Source organism: Rhagoletis pomonella, unplaced genomic scaffold, assembly GCF_013731165.1.
Source record: "Rhagoletis pomonella isolate Grant_MI unplaced genomic scaffold, Rhpom_1.0 Rhpom_scaffold_01109, whole genome shotgun sequence".
Taxonomy (NCBI): domain Eukaryota; kingdom Metazoa; phylum Arthropoda; class Insecta; order Diptera; family Tephritidae; genus Rhagoletis; species Rhagoletis pomonella.
This window is the reverse complement of record NW_023459663.1, coordinates 25,553-41,920: the sequence shown is the minus strand read 5'-3', so window position 1 is coordinate 41,920 and position 16,368 is coordinate 25,553. Positions and strand designations below refer to the sequence as shown.

The window sequence follows — 16,368 nt, the reverse complement described above, 5'->3', positions numbered from 1 at the left end:
CTTAAATATTACCCGATTGCTAAATAAGACAAGTAATTTTTAAAGCAGAAACACCCCACTTCAATCCTCATAAAAATTTAGGGGTATCTAAATCAAATGAGTATGAAACGAAGCCTAAACATATGTACCCTATATATCATAGTTAGTAAACATATTTACGGGCTTAATTTTTTGCATAAATTTCCGCAGTCTAGTTAATACATTTGCGATAAAGAAGAATTGTCGAAAACGATTAACAAAATTATCCGGTAACATGCACAAAAAATATTCCGGCGGAATGATAACTTTCTCCTTTTTTAAATTTGTTTAAAAATATGGGTTCCTTTTTACAATTTCTACAATTATGGGGGTGGCATGAGAAAAAATCCAAAAAGTTAATTTTCTTATGTAATTTTTAACTACCCTAGAGTGCATATGGGACTTTTCACGTCAACCGGATCAGACTGCATACTGCCTAAGTTTAACTTTATCGGCGGCTCATTGCTCAACTGCAATAGCCATTTTGAAATTTGAAATTTCGAGGTTAAAATAAGGTTAAGTTTTCCCGAAAACCACCATATCGATTAAACCAGTTACATCCAACTCATATGCATATTGTGCGAGCTTTTGCAAAAGAGCTTTGAGCTTTCTCACCGAAAGTACAAAAGCTTTCTTTGTACAGTGAGAAAAAATATTTATTTGCTTTGCTTGCCAGTCAACGTTTAGCTGGTGAGCCAGTAGATTGTGCGCGCCTGGAGCAGTCGCTGAACCGTTGCATGATGTATGAGTGCAGGGGTTGAATTTTGTTTAGTCCAGCTACGTCCATGCACACATTTTTGCCTTTTTTTTCATTTCAAAGTACACTGAGCATAATTTTTCTATTTGTTATTTAGGTACTTTTTTGTTAATTTCGAAATAAAATTTTATTCGAAGGATATCATCAAATAGATTATGCAGGTATTTAATTGATTTATTTTTTAAAAAGAAAACGAAATTCGCAATTAAGTATATGTGGAACTAAAAATTTAGTACAATTTGTATATTTAATTTTTTTAGGATATTTTACTTTACTAATTTGTTTCCGAAATATCGCTCCAGCCGTTAGTGGAATTGTAAAATCTTCCCTCGTCATTTTTAATTCTTATTCTAACTCAATGTTTTGTTCACTTATATTTAATATAAGCGGATAATCATGAAAATATAATTTTTTTTATTGTATTGAAGTCCTCGAATCTTTTTTTTTCACAGTTCTCATATGACCTTTTAATAATTTTAATATAGCCATTAATTGTTTCTGTATTTTGATTATCTACAAAAATTTCTGCGCCATTTTGGAATTTTGAAAAGGCCAGAACTTTTTTAAAAGCTCTTGACCAGGCGAATATTTTGAGACCTCGAACGTCTTGATAGGTTAACTTAAATTTTGGTTGCACTGATGATCCGGTTGGCGTGAAACGTCCCATATATGCATACTAGGGTGGTCCAAAATAATTAAAGTCGAAATGCTCTTACCCCCGGATTGTTCTATATCGAAAAAATAAACCCCTATTTTTTATGTTGTAATCAAAAAACATTTAGAGGTCGCTCAAAGCGCTTGAAGTGCTCCATGTATTTTATATGGGGAAAGAAGAACTTTTCGTAGAAATGGTATGGAATTCTAGAAAATAAATATTTTCCCAGTAACAATACCCAATAGTTTATTTAACCAGTTTTTAATACTAAAGATTATTTATTTATCCCCCCATTCCATTTCCGGAATTTTTTGGTGGTTTGGTGGACCTATAAAATAAGGTTACTATGAAAAAATGGTCAAATAAATAATTGGGGTATGATTATTGGAAATCTGCTGAAGAGAAACAGAGTTTCGCGATCGAAATACATATAAAATACATGGAAAACTTTGAGCGCTTTGGGCGGCCTCTAAGTATTTTTTTTATTTTCAAATTTAAAAAAAAATAGTGGTATATTTTTTTCGGTATAGAACGATCCCAGGGAATCAGAGCATAAAAATTCCGACTTTACTTTTTCGCATTCATTTTTGCACCACCCTAATGTATACGCATAGCGACGTACATTTCTTTAGATATCTCTCAATTGCCGCTGCATTGTAAATTAAACACTATCGAATTGATTACTCATAAATTTTCATGCTTTAGCGCCTATTGGTAAGCAATGAATTTGTTCATATAAATTTGCATACAAAATAATCGCTTTTTTATACATAGGACATACATATGTGCATGCAAAAAAGTTGAGTGCACTTTTGGTTTAATGAATTTTTTTAAGCAATTTGCACCTATGTATGTATGTATGTAAAATGAGGAATTTTTAATCAAAAAAATATTTACATGGGTATTTTGTTATTAGTTGAATGCTTTAGAAAGTATTCAATTCATGTGGCTTCATGTTCCCCTAAAAACTATGCACTAATAGCAAAATATTATTCACAAAAGTTATTAATTTGTAAATTTGAATGCAAAATTTTTACAGCATATTTACTGTATGTAGATGTGTGTGTGTTTTATTTCAACTGCATGCATAGACATATGCACACAGAAATATTTGTAGCTATTCGTGCGTTGGTTAAGCAAGTAAAAGATACAAAAAAAAAAAATGTAGTTCATAAATTTAGAAAAATACTGAGAAAATACTTATTTCTTTTCCAGTTGTATTATTTTACTTTTTGTGTTGGTTTCACGAAATGTAATACATATTTTGTTAGTCACCATTTTGCAACCTGCATTCAAAACAAAATTGCATATTCACAAGCTCTAACAAAATACGTAACTACAAATATTTGTGCTAGCATTTAAGTATACTACTGCACATCTCCATAACTCTTTGCGCAAGAATCATGCAACAAATTCGCTTGTAAAACTCTATTAATGTAGCTCACAAACATACATATGTACATACTCGTAAGCTAACTTCATTTTAATTTGTAAATTTTTTATCTATTTTTTTTTTTGTAATAAAATCTTTAGTTTCGTAATTATCTTACATTTACATATAAACATATTATTATTATTATAATGTTTTGTTTGTTTACTTGTCTATGCACTCACAAAACACTACAAGTCGTACTAATTTCATAAAATCTATTTCACATTTCTTTCTTCTTCAATGGAATTTTCTCTTGAAAATATTTACTTTATTGTTAATGCTACAAACCAAAAAAAAAAACAACCAACCAACTTGCATATGTTTTTGCGACATCTTGAACAACGCTTCACTGCAAACAGGGTTCCGATTTGCCCATCTACATATGGTACGAAAGCTATCCGGAACACATCGAAGAGGGCTACAAGGGCCGTGTGTCACGCGTCTCACAGGACTCACCGTTCGGTTCGGCTTCACTCAATTTGACCAACATCAAGGAGTCGGATCAAGGCTGGTATGAGTGTAAAGTGGTATTTTTAAATCGTGATCCCAAGCAGCATAAGAACGGTACATGGTTCCATTTAGACGTACATGCACCGCCACGTTTTAGTGTTACACCAGAGGATATTATATATGTTAATTTAGGTGAGTACAAAAAATATTTAAAATTTAATAATACGTACTTTGGTCGTTGACTTTAACTTGAAAAAAAAAACTGAAGAACTTGAAGGCCGAAAATATTTTTACAATCATTTTCAAGTTAACCAGACCTCGCCATTGATATTTTAAATGTTAACATACAATAGCAATATTTTTTTAAGACTTTCGCACAAAATCTACATAGTTTTATTAAAGAAAAATAACCAAAAATAAAATAAGATTTCACCAGGATTTCTAAGTGAAAATAACTATATTTATGTGAAACTCTTTTGGTATCGATTACACCGGTCAACAAAAAAAAATAAAAAAAATATAAATATTAGTGATTTTTTCAGAAAATCTGAAAAATTGCTGTAGTTTTTACAAAAGCAAACTTTGATCAAAAAAATTATTTTTTCCCTTGTTTTTAGCGTAGGAGAAACTATAATTTGACATGTAGAAGTCAGACCCAAAAATCGTGTTAGCTGTCGTTATTATTCATACATATGTGCATACATACACCTACCTACCTATATTAGGGTGCATCACAATAATTTGCAAAGAAAAACCTTTTTTAGAGATTTCTACACAAAAAATTCTCAAATTTGGCACTAAATCGTTGGCTGAAACGTAACTAATAACTTTCATTACAAATATTGAAAAATAGTTAGCAAATCGCACCGATTTGAAATCGTACGATTTGCCGAAAGGCCTGTATATTATAAGAGTTTCGGAAAAATATTAAGATTTACGTAAGCTATACGGATTGATAATACCTCTAAAAATCTTATTATTTCGATTCCGTAGAAAAAATGTTTACACCTTTTTATGCAGATCTTTTAAGCTTAACAACTTTTCTATCATCCCGTGTGATTTTTTAGAAAACATGTTTTCAAAAACTGACTATATTTACAAAAATTCGATTTATGGAAATATCTTCAAATAGGTCCTACTAAAAAAGGCATATTCTTTTCGGAAATATTTTGGCGTAGGTCTTAAGATATAATACATTTTTTTATGGAGAGTGATGCACCCTAATGAACGTACGTATGTATATTAGACTTTCGCAAAATAACCAAAGATTTTTTTAACCCATCCCCCCTCATTTGATTCGTTGTGTATTAAAAATTATCCGAATAAAATTGTATGCAATTCCTACCCTGCAACCTGTGCCGATTTGCAGAATGTTATCAGTATAAGGTTTGTTGTGCAGGTCCCTCATTTTGTTAATTTGCTCATTTTACTTCTGTATAAGACCATCTTACCATATGTATATGCTCACCACTGTATTAGGGCTTAGAGTTATTTAGTAAATCTGCGTTTTTTTTGGGTTTTTTTCGAGGTGGTCAGTATTTTTTTAAGGACCATAAATTTTAATAGGTTTCCTAAAGTTTACACAAAATATGTACACCGAGGTCTTATATTCATTTTCACAAAGAGTACTTTCTGATGTTAGAATTTGTTTTAGACTTAACTGTCATCACTGATGTTAATGCTGACCTTATAATCGCTTGTTACAAGAAATGACTACGTATTTAATCTCATTTTAGTTGTTGGTGTTTTCGACAGGGTAGGAGTATGATGCATTGCGAAATGGTTTTGCAATCAAATTTGACAAAGGGATAACGGAAAATCGTTATTTTTTAAGTTTATTTAATTTTTAGAAACTTATTTTGCTTTTGTTTTTTTTCTTTTATAGTTTGCTTCTTATTTTTTAATTTAATTTTCTTCTAATTTTTAGGATTTGTTGTTTTAAACAGAATTTAATTTTTAGGTTTTGTTGTTTAAAAAGATAAATACTTTTTTGATTTCATTTTATTTTTTTCTAATTTTTTAATCAGTTTTCTTTTAAATTGTATTGCTTAAAATAGACAATTTTTTTTTCATTTCATAAACTTTTTAGGAAATTATTTTAATTTTTTTTATTAATCTTTTTTAAATGTAATTTTCTTTTACATTTAGATTTTATTGTTTTAATAACAAAAATATTGTTTTAAATTTAGTTTTTAGAAACTTTTTTATTTTATTTTTATTACCGCTTTAAACTTTATTTTTTACTTATTTTTTTAAGAAAAATATCTTTCTTAAATTTTTAAGAACTTACTTTATTTGTGTATTTTTTCTTTAAATGTTTTCATTAAATGTTTAGCTTTAGATTATTTTTAATAGATAAAGATATTTTTTTAAATAAATTTTTAGTATCTTATCTAATATTTTTATTTTTTTTAATGCAATATTTTTTAATTTTTTTATTTCATTTTCTTTTAACTTTTAGTTTTACTGCTTTAAAAGAAAAATCTGTTTTAAATTGCATTTCATTTTAAGAAATTTATTTTATGTTTTCCTCTTTTTGAGTTTATTTTTCTTCTTTGTATTTTTTTTTTAATTTAAATTTCTTTTAATAATTACTTTTTATTGTTCTAAAAAGATTTTTTTTTAATTTAAGAAAAAAAATTTAATTTGGTGTAATTTAAATTTTTTTATTTTTATTTCTTTTAAAGGTTCGATTTTGTTTAAAAAAAAGTTTTTTAGTTTAATTTTTTAGTTAAATGTTTTTATTTGAATTAATTTTCTTTTAATTGGTAAGTTATATTGTTTAAAAAGGATAATATTTGTTTTAATTCAATTAAATTCTTCGAAAATTTTTAATTTTTATTATTTTAATATTTTTTTCTTCTAATGTTTGGATTTTATTTAAAATAGAAAATATATATATAATTTTTAATTTCGATTAATTTTAAGGAACCTATTTCATCTATTTTTTTCTTTTTCCATTTTCAATTAAATTCTCTTTTAATATTTAGATTTTGGTGTTTAAAATGAGAATAATTTTCTTTTTAAATTTTATTTTATTGTTAGGAACTTTTTTTATTTTTTGTTAATAATTTTGTTTTATTTTTTAATTTAATTGTCATTTAGTTTCTATTGCTTTAAAAAGAAAAAAATATATGTATATATTAACTTAATTTACTTTTTAGAAAAATGATTGTTAAAAGACAAACAGTGTAAAGGTATCCACACACCTATGCGATTCTGTCGGTGCGAATCTGTTCCGACAAAATTTACAACAATGCCGACCATAGTTTTAAATGAGGAACCACACACTTATGCGATTTTGCTGCAGCGATTTATTCGAACATTCTGAGTTTTTCTTTTGGTCGTGCCGAAATCGCAGACTCCGCGTTTTGTGAACGAAAAAGGTCAATAGAAGGATTTTACAATATTAAAACAAAATTGAACGTAAGAAAACAAAACATATTTGATGTAGAAAAGTGAAAAATTTGATTTTATATTTTTTGAAAAATATTTTTTGTTTCTCTATAAATTGACAGTTTTTACTGCGATAAAATCGCACAGATGTGTGCGTACTCGCGTTTTCGAAGCAGTAACGTCTGTAGCATCAAAACCGGTGCGGATTCGTTGCTACAGAATCGCATAGGTGTGTGGATACCTTAACGCTAAGACCTCCACGATCTTTCCATTAGTCCTTCGAAGGACAGAAAATAGCTTTCAAGATAGTTGCTAGAATTGCCAAATGTCTCACGAAAAACATTTCTTTTGAGATAATTTCCTGCCGTTCAGACCAGTATATTTGTGATTTGTTTTGAAGTACAACATTCAAGAGTTTTTTTTTTTTGCCAAAAGAAAGATCGTTGTTTACTTCTTCGATACATAAAAATATGTACATACTGCCATTTTTTCCGTAATCAAACACCTAAAGAAGAAGGTTTTTTCGAAAGAAACAATAAAAATTTTACCAAATAGTTTTTTCATTGAATTTGGTTATACATATTTTATCAATCCTTAATTTACATTAATCCCCTCGAAAGCAATGCAGGAATGTACATATTTCATAAAAAAAAATGATTTTTTCTGGAAATTTTATCACGCACACTCGGTAATGCAGAAATATTTCACAATAAATAATATTGCATGAAATTCCAAAGTAAAGAAATGCCAGCAATTTCTTCTACTTGCAAAATAAAATGCCGTAGCTTACCTGCAGAAAAGCAAACATTCCACAAAGTATACTCATAAATATTTTGCCAATGCAATCCTCCAAACGATATGATAGTTCCGACAGAAGCACATAAATTTCTTTGGTAAACCTACAAGGAGAAAAAAATCGAAAATAAAAACTAAAAGTAAACCAGTTGCGGCAACTTATATAGAATCTCTACGATTTATCCATTTCGATTTGTCATTGTCAACTTCGAAGCGGCGAAGCCACAGACACACAAGAGCTGAGCCATATATATACTGTGTACAACAAATCAAAACTAAACCAAACAATAAAGTAAAGTAAAATAAAAAAAATTAAAAGAACTCAGTAAAAGTGAAAAACAAAAACTGAAAGCACCTTTAACAGTAAAGAATAGAAATGCAAACAAATTGCGGCCATAATCTTCACATGTGTACCCAAGAGCTTATGATGAGCGTTGTATACAACGCTACGAGTGTGCGTGCGTGTGGGTGTGCGCACAATTTGCATACATCAACTTCATATGCAGTCAGATGATGTTATGCGCCCATAAATATACTTCAAAACTACAAAATTACACAATTCTTACGCACCCGCTCCTCTGCTTTTACGCATATAGAGATTGCTTACTCTTTTGCCACAAAAATATTTCCAAGGAAAAAGGAATTTGTACACAATTTTTTCTAGTCCAAAATAAAAGTTGTATCTGTGCTCTTCAGCAACATAGCATTCCCAAATGCCAGCTTACATATCTACATACATACATACATACACTTTGCTAATGCTCACTCAAACGAGGCAGCCACAAATCAGCGCGAACACACCTTTACCTTCGAGAGTACCTGTGAACCCAAATTCATCACGCTGATGGGCGTTCGTCTCTTATGCCCTGAAATGTTGTAACCCACTCTACAACCGGATATTGAGTATGTACTTTTTTTCTGTGTCAAATTTTCAAAGTACCTACATTTTGTCTATCTGCTTTTCATGTCAATGCAATTGGGCTCCTATTGGATGTTTGTCAGTTTATTTGGTTCACGCGTGGTTGCCGAAATGTGTGCTGTCATAAATAGCAAATTGCATGCCGGTCTGTTTGAAAAACCCACAAATTTGTCACTTTCAGAGTACTTATCCATTTTGTTGATTTGCTGAATGAACACACACCCGAAAGGGATATATACATACATATGTATATAGGCAGGTAGGTATTAATCCTAAGTCTGCTACATTTAGTATGAAATATAGGTTTTTACAACTTTTTGTTGTTATTAGAATTAAAAATTGTGTACCAGCATACACAAATTAACTGCCACTGCAAAGTTTGAATGTGTTTTGTAGCAACAAAAAAAAAAAACGGAAAAATATTCAAAAGCAAATTCAGTTTAGGTGGAAGCCCCACAAGAGATTCTGTTAGGCATTTCCACTGTGATACCACTCAGTTAATATTTTCTGGAACGGTAACTACAGGTACTCAAAATACGGATGCACTTTCGTAGGCAGCTTATGCCTGAGGAACTCTTGAGGAACGTGTTGATAGTATGCTAGCCAAACAGCGACGGCAAAAGGCGACCGAAATGATATTAATAGGGCAATTCTGGCAACTGTCTTTCCACTCAGCACAGTCTTTCGAATGACAAAAGTTCTTCGTAAGGCAATTGTTAATTGTGGCAACTATCTTTAGCGCCCATTTTCTAAAAGTTTTATGAAATCAGAAAAGAAATTGTCTTTCTAAAACAATAAAATCAAGAAATTAAGCAAAAATTACTTAAAAAAGAAAAAAAATAAAATACGTTAGTTTCTAACAAAAACCAAGTATTAAAAACAAAATATTTTTCTGTGTAAAATAGTATAATCTAACTATTAAAAGAAACAAACAATAACAACTAATTAAAAAAGGGAAAAATAAAAAAAGTTCATAAAAATTAAATCAAATAAAAAAAATTTATTTTAAAGACAATAAATCTTAAAACTAAAGGAAAATTCATTTAAAAAATTAAAAAATAAGTTTCTTAAAATTAAATGAAATTAAAGATATTTTTCCTCTTGAAACAATTTTGACAGTAAATTACAAAATCTAAGAACTAAATGAACTAAAAAATATGTTTCTTTTTAAAACAGTATAAATCTTACAATTTAAAGATAGTTAAATAAAAAAATAATAAATAAAAGATAAAAAAATATAAAATATTTCTTTAATAATAAATTCTAAAAATTGAAAAGAATGATTTAAATAAGAGATGAATAAAATATTGTCTCCATGATTTCTAAAGTGAAATGAAAAAAAAAAATATTTTTTTTTGAAGAGTAAAATCTAAAAATTAATAGAAAAAATAAAAATAGGAAAACAAAATAAGTTTCAAAAATTAAAATAAATTAACAAACAAATATTTCTCTTTTAAAATATATTCCAAAAAGAAGGAAAAAAGTGAATTAAGATGGAAACAAAAATATATTCCAAAAAAATAAATGAAATAAAAAAACCTTATTAAATAAATATAATCCAAATTTAAAAAAATTTAATTAAAAAAGTCTAATCAATATAATGAAAGTTGGCAAGGGAGCTTTTTTTGTAAGATTTTTGTGCCAGAAAAAGACAAGATCTTCAAAATTACCTTGCCTGCCGTCTTTAAATTTTTGTACAAAAGACTTTCAACTATTTTAACCAAAATTTCCCCGTTAGCTTTGGTTTATTATAGTCAGTAAGAGCAGCTTCATCTTCGTCTTACTAATTTGTTATTTCGAGCCTGGTGAATAACTTTCTGACAAACTCAATGGAACAAAGAAATGAGAGAATCTTAAACAGAAGACGAAAACATTGCAAATGCACACAAAATTTGCATATGTGTGTATGTAAACAGCTCTCATTTTTGGGGAATAAAGCTCTCCGATTTTTTTCCCATTCCTTTAATATGCTTGGAATTTGGTTCTCTCGACAGATCTCTACAGTATGTATAAACAAGTATTTCTGCCATTCTTTCAACCGTCGTCGCCACTGCCACTGTCATGTGAATTATTGTCATCATTTGTCTCTGCCATTACGGAAAAGGAAAGAAAAAGCAAAAATGGAAATACTACCAACTGCATTTCCCAGTAGCCTATTGATTTGAATTTTCTTCTAAATTATATTACCAACATTTTTCACAGCTTCTATGTACATAAATATAGCCGATTTGCTTGTCTGTGCTTTTCTGCTGTAATTTTTGCGATTTGTCGACTGTCCGCCTCTTTGTACTCACTTATATTTAAATACATATGTATGTGTGAATTTGTTCTCTGATTTAGCGCACTATTTATCACCTGCCAATTCGATTTCAGTGCCATGGCTGAGGCGTATTTCATGCATTTGCCACAGCAGTTCTAAGAGAACTGTGATCAATAAAGAAAAATTTACCAAATTAAAGCGAAGCTTTTCTTCAAGTTTACACGAGCACGCCCTCTCGCTTACAAACGGTAAATACTCGTAGTTAAACCACTGCTGTCACGAACAAAATTCCATGAAAGAGAGCAGAAGTTAATTGTTTAAATTTTTTTCACTTAAAATGCCAAGTAATTAAAGTTGAAAAGGAGCTAAGTTAGTGGAAGTTAATGTGCGGTTGCCTTGTGGCTGAGCTGCTATCTGCTTCATTGCCAACTGCAGCTTGGCTGTCTATCTTAATGGACAGCTATGAAGACGTTTATAATTTTCGCACAGACAGTTAGTCAGCTGGACAGAAGTTACGAGTACCAACGCGTTTGCAACTGGAAAATGGCAGTTGGGAATTGCGAAGTGGTGGCTGTTAGGTACTGAAATGTTGACTTTGTTTTGTTTTTAATTTGAACATGTTGAGAACATGAAAGCTACTAGCAAAGAAAAGAGGGTAAATAAATTAAGGTATATAAATATGTATGACCAACATATACATACATGCATACAAACTAGGGTGGTCCAAAATAAGTAAAGTCGAAATTTTAATGTCCCTAGGATTGTTCTATGTCGAATAAATATAGCCCTATTTTTTTCATTTTAACATCAAAAAATATTAGAAAATCTTGAAAATCAAATTTTTCGATCAGAAAACCCTGGTTTTCTTTAGGAGACTGAGTTTTCACATTGAAAAATATTGAATTTCAAGAATTCTATACCATTTCTTCGAAAAGTTGTTTTTTCCCCATACAAAACACATGGATAACTCTGAGCGCTTTTGAGCGACCTCTAAATATTTTTTGATTTGATTTTCGGTATAGAACAATCCTAGGGGTGAGAGCATAAAAATTCCGACTTTACTTTTTCACATGGATTTTTGGGCCACCCTAATATACACATATTTATGTGTAGATGAAAAAAAAAAATAGAGAATTTTTAAAGTAGAAAACAGCTGCTGTATAATAGCATTAATTTCAGAAATGTCCCAAAATTCGAAATCGAATTTCGCAAACCATATGGCAGAAAGCAAATGTACGCCAATGAAAATAGGAAAGGCAACCAAAGTTCTCCATATATAGCATAAAGAACAGCGCCTTACATATTAAGAATATGGAAATATATGCATATAAAATTTTCGTCGGAAAAATTAAATACAAACCACTCAGGCTACTATATGCAAAACGGGATAGAACCCCTGCAACTTCTACAACCTCGAAAACCAGTAATCAAACTAAGGAAGCCAATATAAAAAAAAAAACAGATTTTTACCTACCTGCCGATTGATGCCACAATAATCAAGAACAACAACTAGCGGTTAGACGGACGAACAAAAAGTATTTAAGTAAAACACTGAAGTTGGCACAACGTCGAAACCGGGATATCTTCAAACCATATTTGACAAGGGAAGGCGGAAGTTTAAAGACTTAGCTCAATTTCAGAAAACATTTTGTCCGCGGAAGCCGTTAAAGATAATTTATCCTGCATACTCAAAATCTTAGGAACTTTGTTAATTAAAAATTAAAAATTAAAAATTAAAATGCGTTAAGTTAGTCAGACAAATGTCATCTTCATATGAATGTACATATGTATGTGTGCAGCTGACGAAGCATAGCCTATTGAAGTTTAGTGCCAACAACAAAATATAGTGTCATAAAAAAAACAAACGACAACAACACCACCCACAAGAACTAAATATACAAGTGCGGTATAACGCAGCCAAACAATGACAACAAGCCATAGGCCACAATTGAAGGCAAACGAAACCAATTGTAGCCATTTGTGTTAATTGTGGATGCCATAGGAAACATAAACACCGAAGGGTTGCACGTTTCACCACGGGAATAAATGTATCAAAGAAAGGAAGAATGAGCGAATGAATGAGTTGAGGAATGAATGAAAAAATCCTATAGCGCATTGGAGTTTGTTTCAATTTATGCGAATGAATGCAGAGAAAAGGGGGAAAAATGTTTCCTGGCGGCAAAATTTTAAGGGAGCGGGTATGGAGAAGAAAAAATTTTAAGAAGGACTAACGGAAATTCAAGCACAGAAGTTATTGGGAAGGGAACCACTGTTTTTATACACGCGTTGCATGGCTAAAAGAAAACCAGAAAAATGTAGTAAAAATGCTGTGAAAATCGCACGAACAGAAGTAAACACGATTTAAAGGAAGAAAAAAAGGAAAAAAATAAAAATAAATAAAGAGTTGAAAGAAACAGCAAGCAGCTAATAAATACAAGCGCTACAACCAACAAAAGTCAAGGGGAAGCCTCGCAACGCACACAAAAGGCTCGCACTTCACGTCGGCATAAAATACGACGGGAATGTTACAATGGACACACGTACATACATGTGTGTGTGTGTGTGTAGCCACATTTTTAGTAGGCTACAAATTTGCTAAAAACAACAGCCAGTCAGCAGTTGCGCCAGTAGCCGCAGTGGCAACCATAAACAATGGCAAAATGGCGTTGGCTCACCTTTGTCTGCTATGTTTTAGTCCACTTTGTTGCAGTTGTTGTTCCTTTTTTTCTCCTTCTATTTTTAACTGTTGATCCTATTTGCGCGCATATTTTAGTTTGCCAACTCCTGCAGGATGAAGTGGATAAAGATAAAAAAGTATAACGCTTAAAACAAAAGACAAGCCAAGCGGCAGTTTGCAAGGCATAATATAACGTACCTATCCGAGTGAAGCCGCCACCACTAGGCATGCCAGCTTGAGAAGAGGTAAAAATAGAAACTTTACAAAAAATGGAAGGATGCCTCACCGGATGACGCTTAGTATCTAAAATAAGAGTTAGATACAGAAGAGTGCTGATGATAAGCCGGAAGGAAATTTTGCTGCGCAATTGTGCGCGTGCCACAAATAAGCGAAAACAATGGCATAAGTATGCATTCCACACACAAACTCGCGCGTACTACATGTGTAGAAACGAATACGTTAAGATGTGTATTTGGCTAAGAAAAAATATGCAAACATTACTTGTAATTAGTATACCAAAAGTACTCAGAACTCGATTCTTAAAAGGATTGACAGTACCCGATTATTAAAAGTATCGATACTGAGTACTCCAAAGCGACTACTACTATTAGTATTAAATCGACGTTATTTGGGATTGATATATTAATTTTAATAAAGTCCTGCCAGCTAGTGAGATTTCTACACTAAGCATTAAAATGTTACCATATGGCGTTAAAATGCTCTAAACTTTAATTCAAAAACTATTGCAAATGTTAGTCAGATCGACAAGCGATCCAAATGCCATATTTCATCTAAATCTGTGCAGCCGTTTCCGAGTGAAGAGTGGTCTCGGTTTTTAATATCATCAAATCACCAAGTCACCCTTTGCGGACAAAAAAAGGTCTGACTATAAAAATTAAAATCTTATTGCACATCTACAGGCCGAGGTCTTTACTTCGACCCCTCATATTTGAAATTCGAATGAACGGTGCAAATCTAATGACCTTGACACTCATATTTTAATATTTCATAAATCTTGGATAGAAATCCTTGTCAAACTAAAATCTTCTTACGTCTCTTTGGTCTAACATTGTGATAAATATTTCAATTGAATTATGAATTAAGTTGAATTTGATTTTTCAAACACGTGGGAACCCTCCTAATTAAAGGTCAGTAATAAAGCCTTTTAAATCCCATTTCGATTGATAGTAATCCATTTATCTTTCTAAATAATTTGAATGTAACTTTTTAAACAGGTGACAACCCCCTTCAAACGTAAATATTCAAACTAAATATTTGTTAACACTCTTTCGTTAGACACCCGTATTTTTATATTTCATATTATTTGTATATATGTAAGTTAATTAAATTCTACTTTTCAAATATGTGGCAGCCCTCTTAAAAATATTTCAAGCTAAAGCCTTCTTAAATAAGCTTCGTCTGACATCGTAATACATATTCTATCAAACTGATGAAATAAGTTGAATCTTATTTTTTGAACATGTGGCAACCCTCTAAATATAGTTCAGAAATAAAGCCTTGCCAAGCCCATTTCGAGTGATACCAATGCTTTAGTAATTTATTGAACTTTCTCAATTATTTGAATTTAACTTTTAAACGGGTGGCAACTCTCTTTAAACACCTCAAAAATACTCTTAGTGTTAAAACTAAAGATCTCTAAACACTATTTTGTTTGACATATTTTAATATTTCTTTGCATATAAGTTAACTGAATTCGTCTTTTCAAACAGGTGGCAACCCTGTTTAAAATATTAACAAACTTTTACCTTCTCAAAGTCTTTTCGTCTGACGCGCATATGGGCATATTTATTTCTATTACCTAATTCCCTTAATTGAAATTGAATCTGATTTTTTAAACAGGTGGCACCCCTCTTACAGTGAAGTTACGAAATAAAGCTTTTAAAAACCATTTCGATTGATATAAATTTTGTAATAATTGGTTTAACTTTTTAAATATTTTAAACTTAATTTTTTAAAAGCTGGCAACTTTTCTTGTAAAAGTAAAACCTTATTTCACATCTACAGCCCGAGCACTCTAAATTGAAATTTGAAAATCGAGCGAAAGGTGCGGATCTGATGGCACTGGTAATTAAAGAACTCTCTAAAGACGCGTAGCGATGTGCAGCGTAACTCTGGATTTGCCACATACTGGTACAGACGTACAGCTGTACTGGGTTCCGGGGCATACCGGCACCGATTTTACTCCAAACGGGAGATCGACCTATCAGTGATGTGAACCAAAACGCTAGGTTGTTAAGTGTCCAGGATTATGTGGGGGATTATGAGGGAGGATGCTTTGAGTAGTGGTGTCTGTTCCAGCGGAACAAAAATTTTATTAGGAAATTAACTTAAATAACTACTTTAATATCACAAAAATTCAATGATATAAAAAAAATTATATCTATATTTTTCTCTTTATAGCATTAAAATCTTAAGATTATGCAAACAAATTAAAATTAAAATAAAAGAAACAACCTTCCGCTACCCGAAGACTCGAACATAGATCTCTCGAATGGCATGCCAGTGCGTTGCTCACTTGGTCATTAAGACTGTTGAAACAAATATCCGTAACGTCCTTAATAATTTTACAATCTATGTACATGATGCTATTAGTTTTAAGCCGTTGAATGTATAAACAGGCAGAAAATGTCAATATATTGTCTGTATATTATCACAGCGAAATTTCAACAAAGGATACCGAAGAGTTTCACATAAAAACTTATTTATTATATTTTAGTGCTTACTTAAAAAAATTACTTTATTTAGGACATGTAATCTAAAGTTATTTATATTGTATGGTATATTTTCTAATTTTATATTCTCTCTCTCTCTTTCTTTTTATTTTCTCTTTTCTCCACACGCAGGCGATTCAATTATTCTAAATTGTCAAGCCGATGGCACACCAACACCCGAAATCTTATGGTACAAAGATGCTAATCCCGTTGATCCCTCGCCTACTGTTGGCATCTTTAATGATGGCACCGAGTTACGGATCTCCACCATACGACA

The 16,368-nt window shown here is 31.0% G+C and overlaps 1 protein-coding gene across 1 annotated transcript; it reads left to right on the top strand.

Annotated features, from left to right (window-relative positions):
* Window positions 1–3,200: 3,200 nt before the first annotated feature.
* On the top strand, window positions 3,201–16,367 carry LOC118751953 (protein turtle-like; the record flags this gene model as incomplete). The annotated part of the gene is made up of 2 exons (XM_036486778.1): window positions 3,201–3,504; window positions 16,224–16,367. Coding segments are annotated over 2 exons (448 nt in total), but the record flags the coding sequence as incomplete, so codon positions are not given.
* Window position 16,368: the final 1 nt, after the last annotated feature.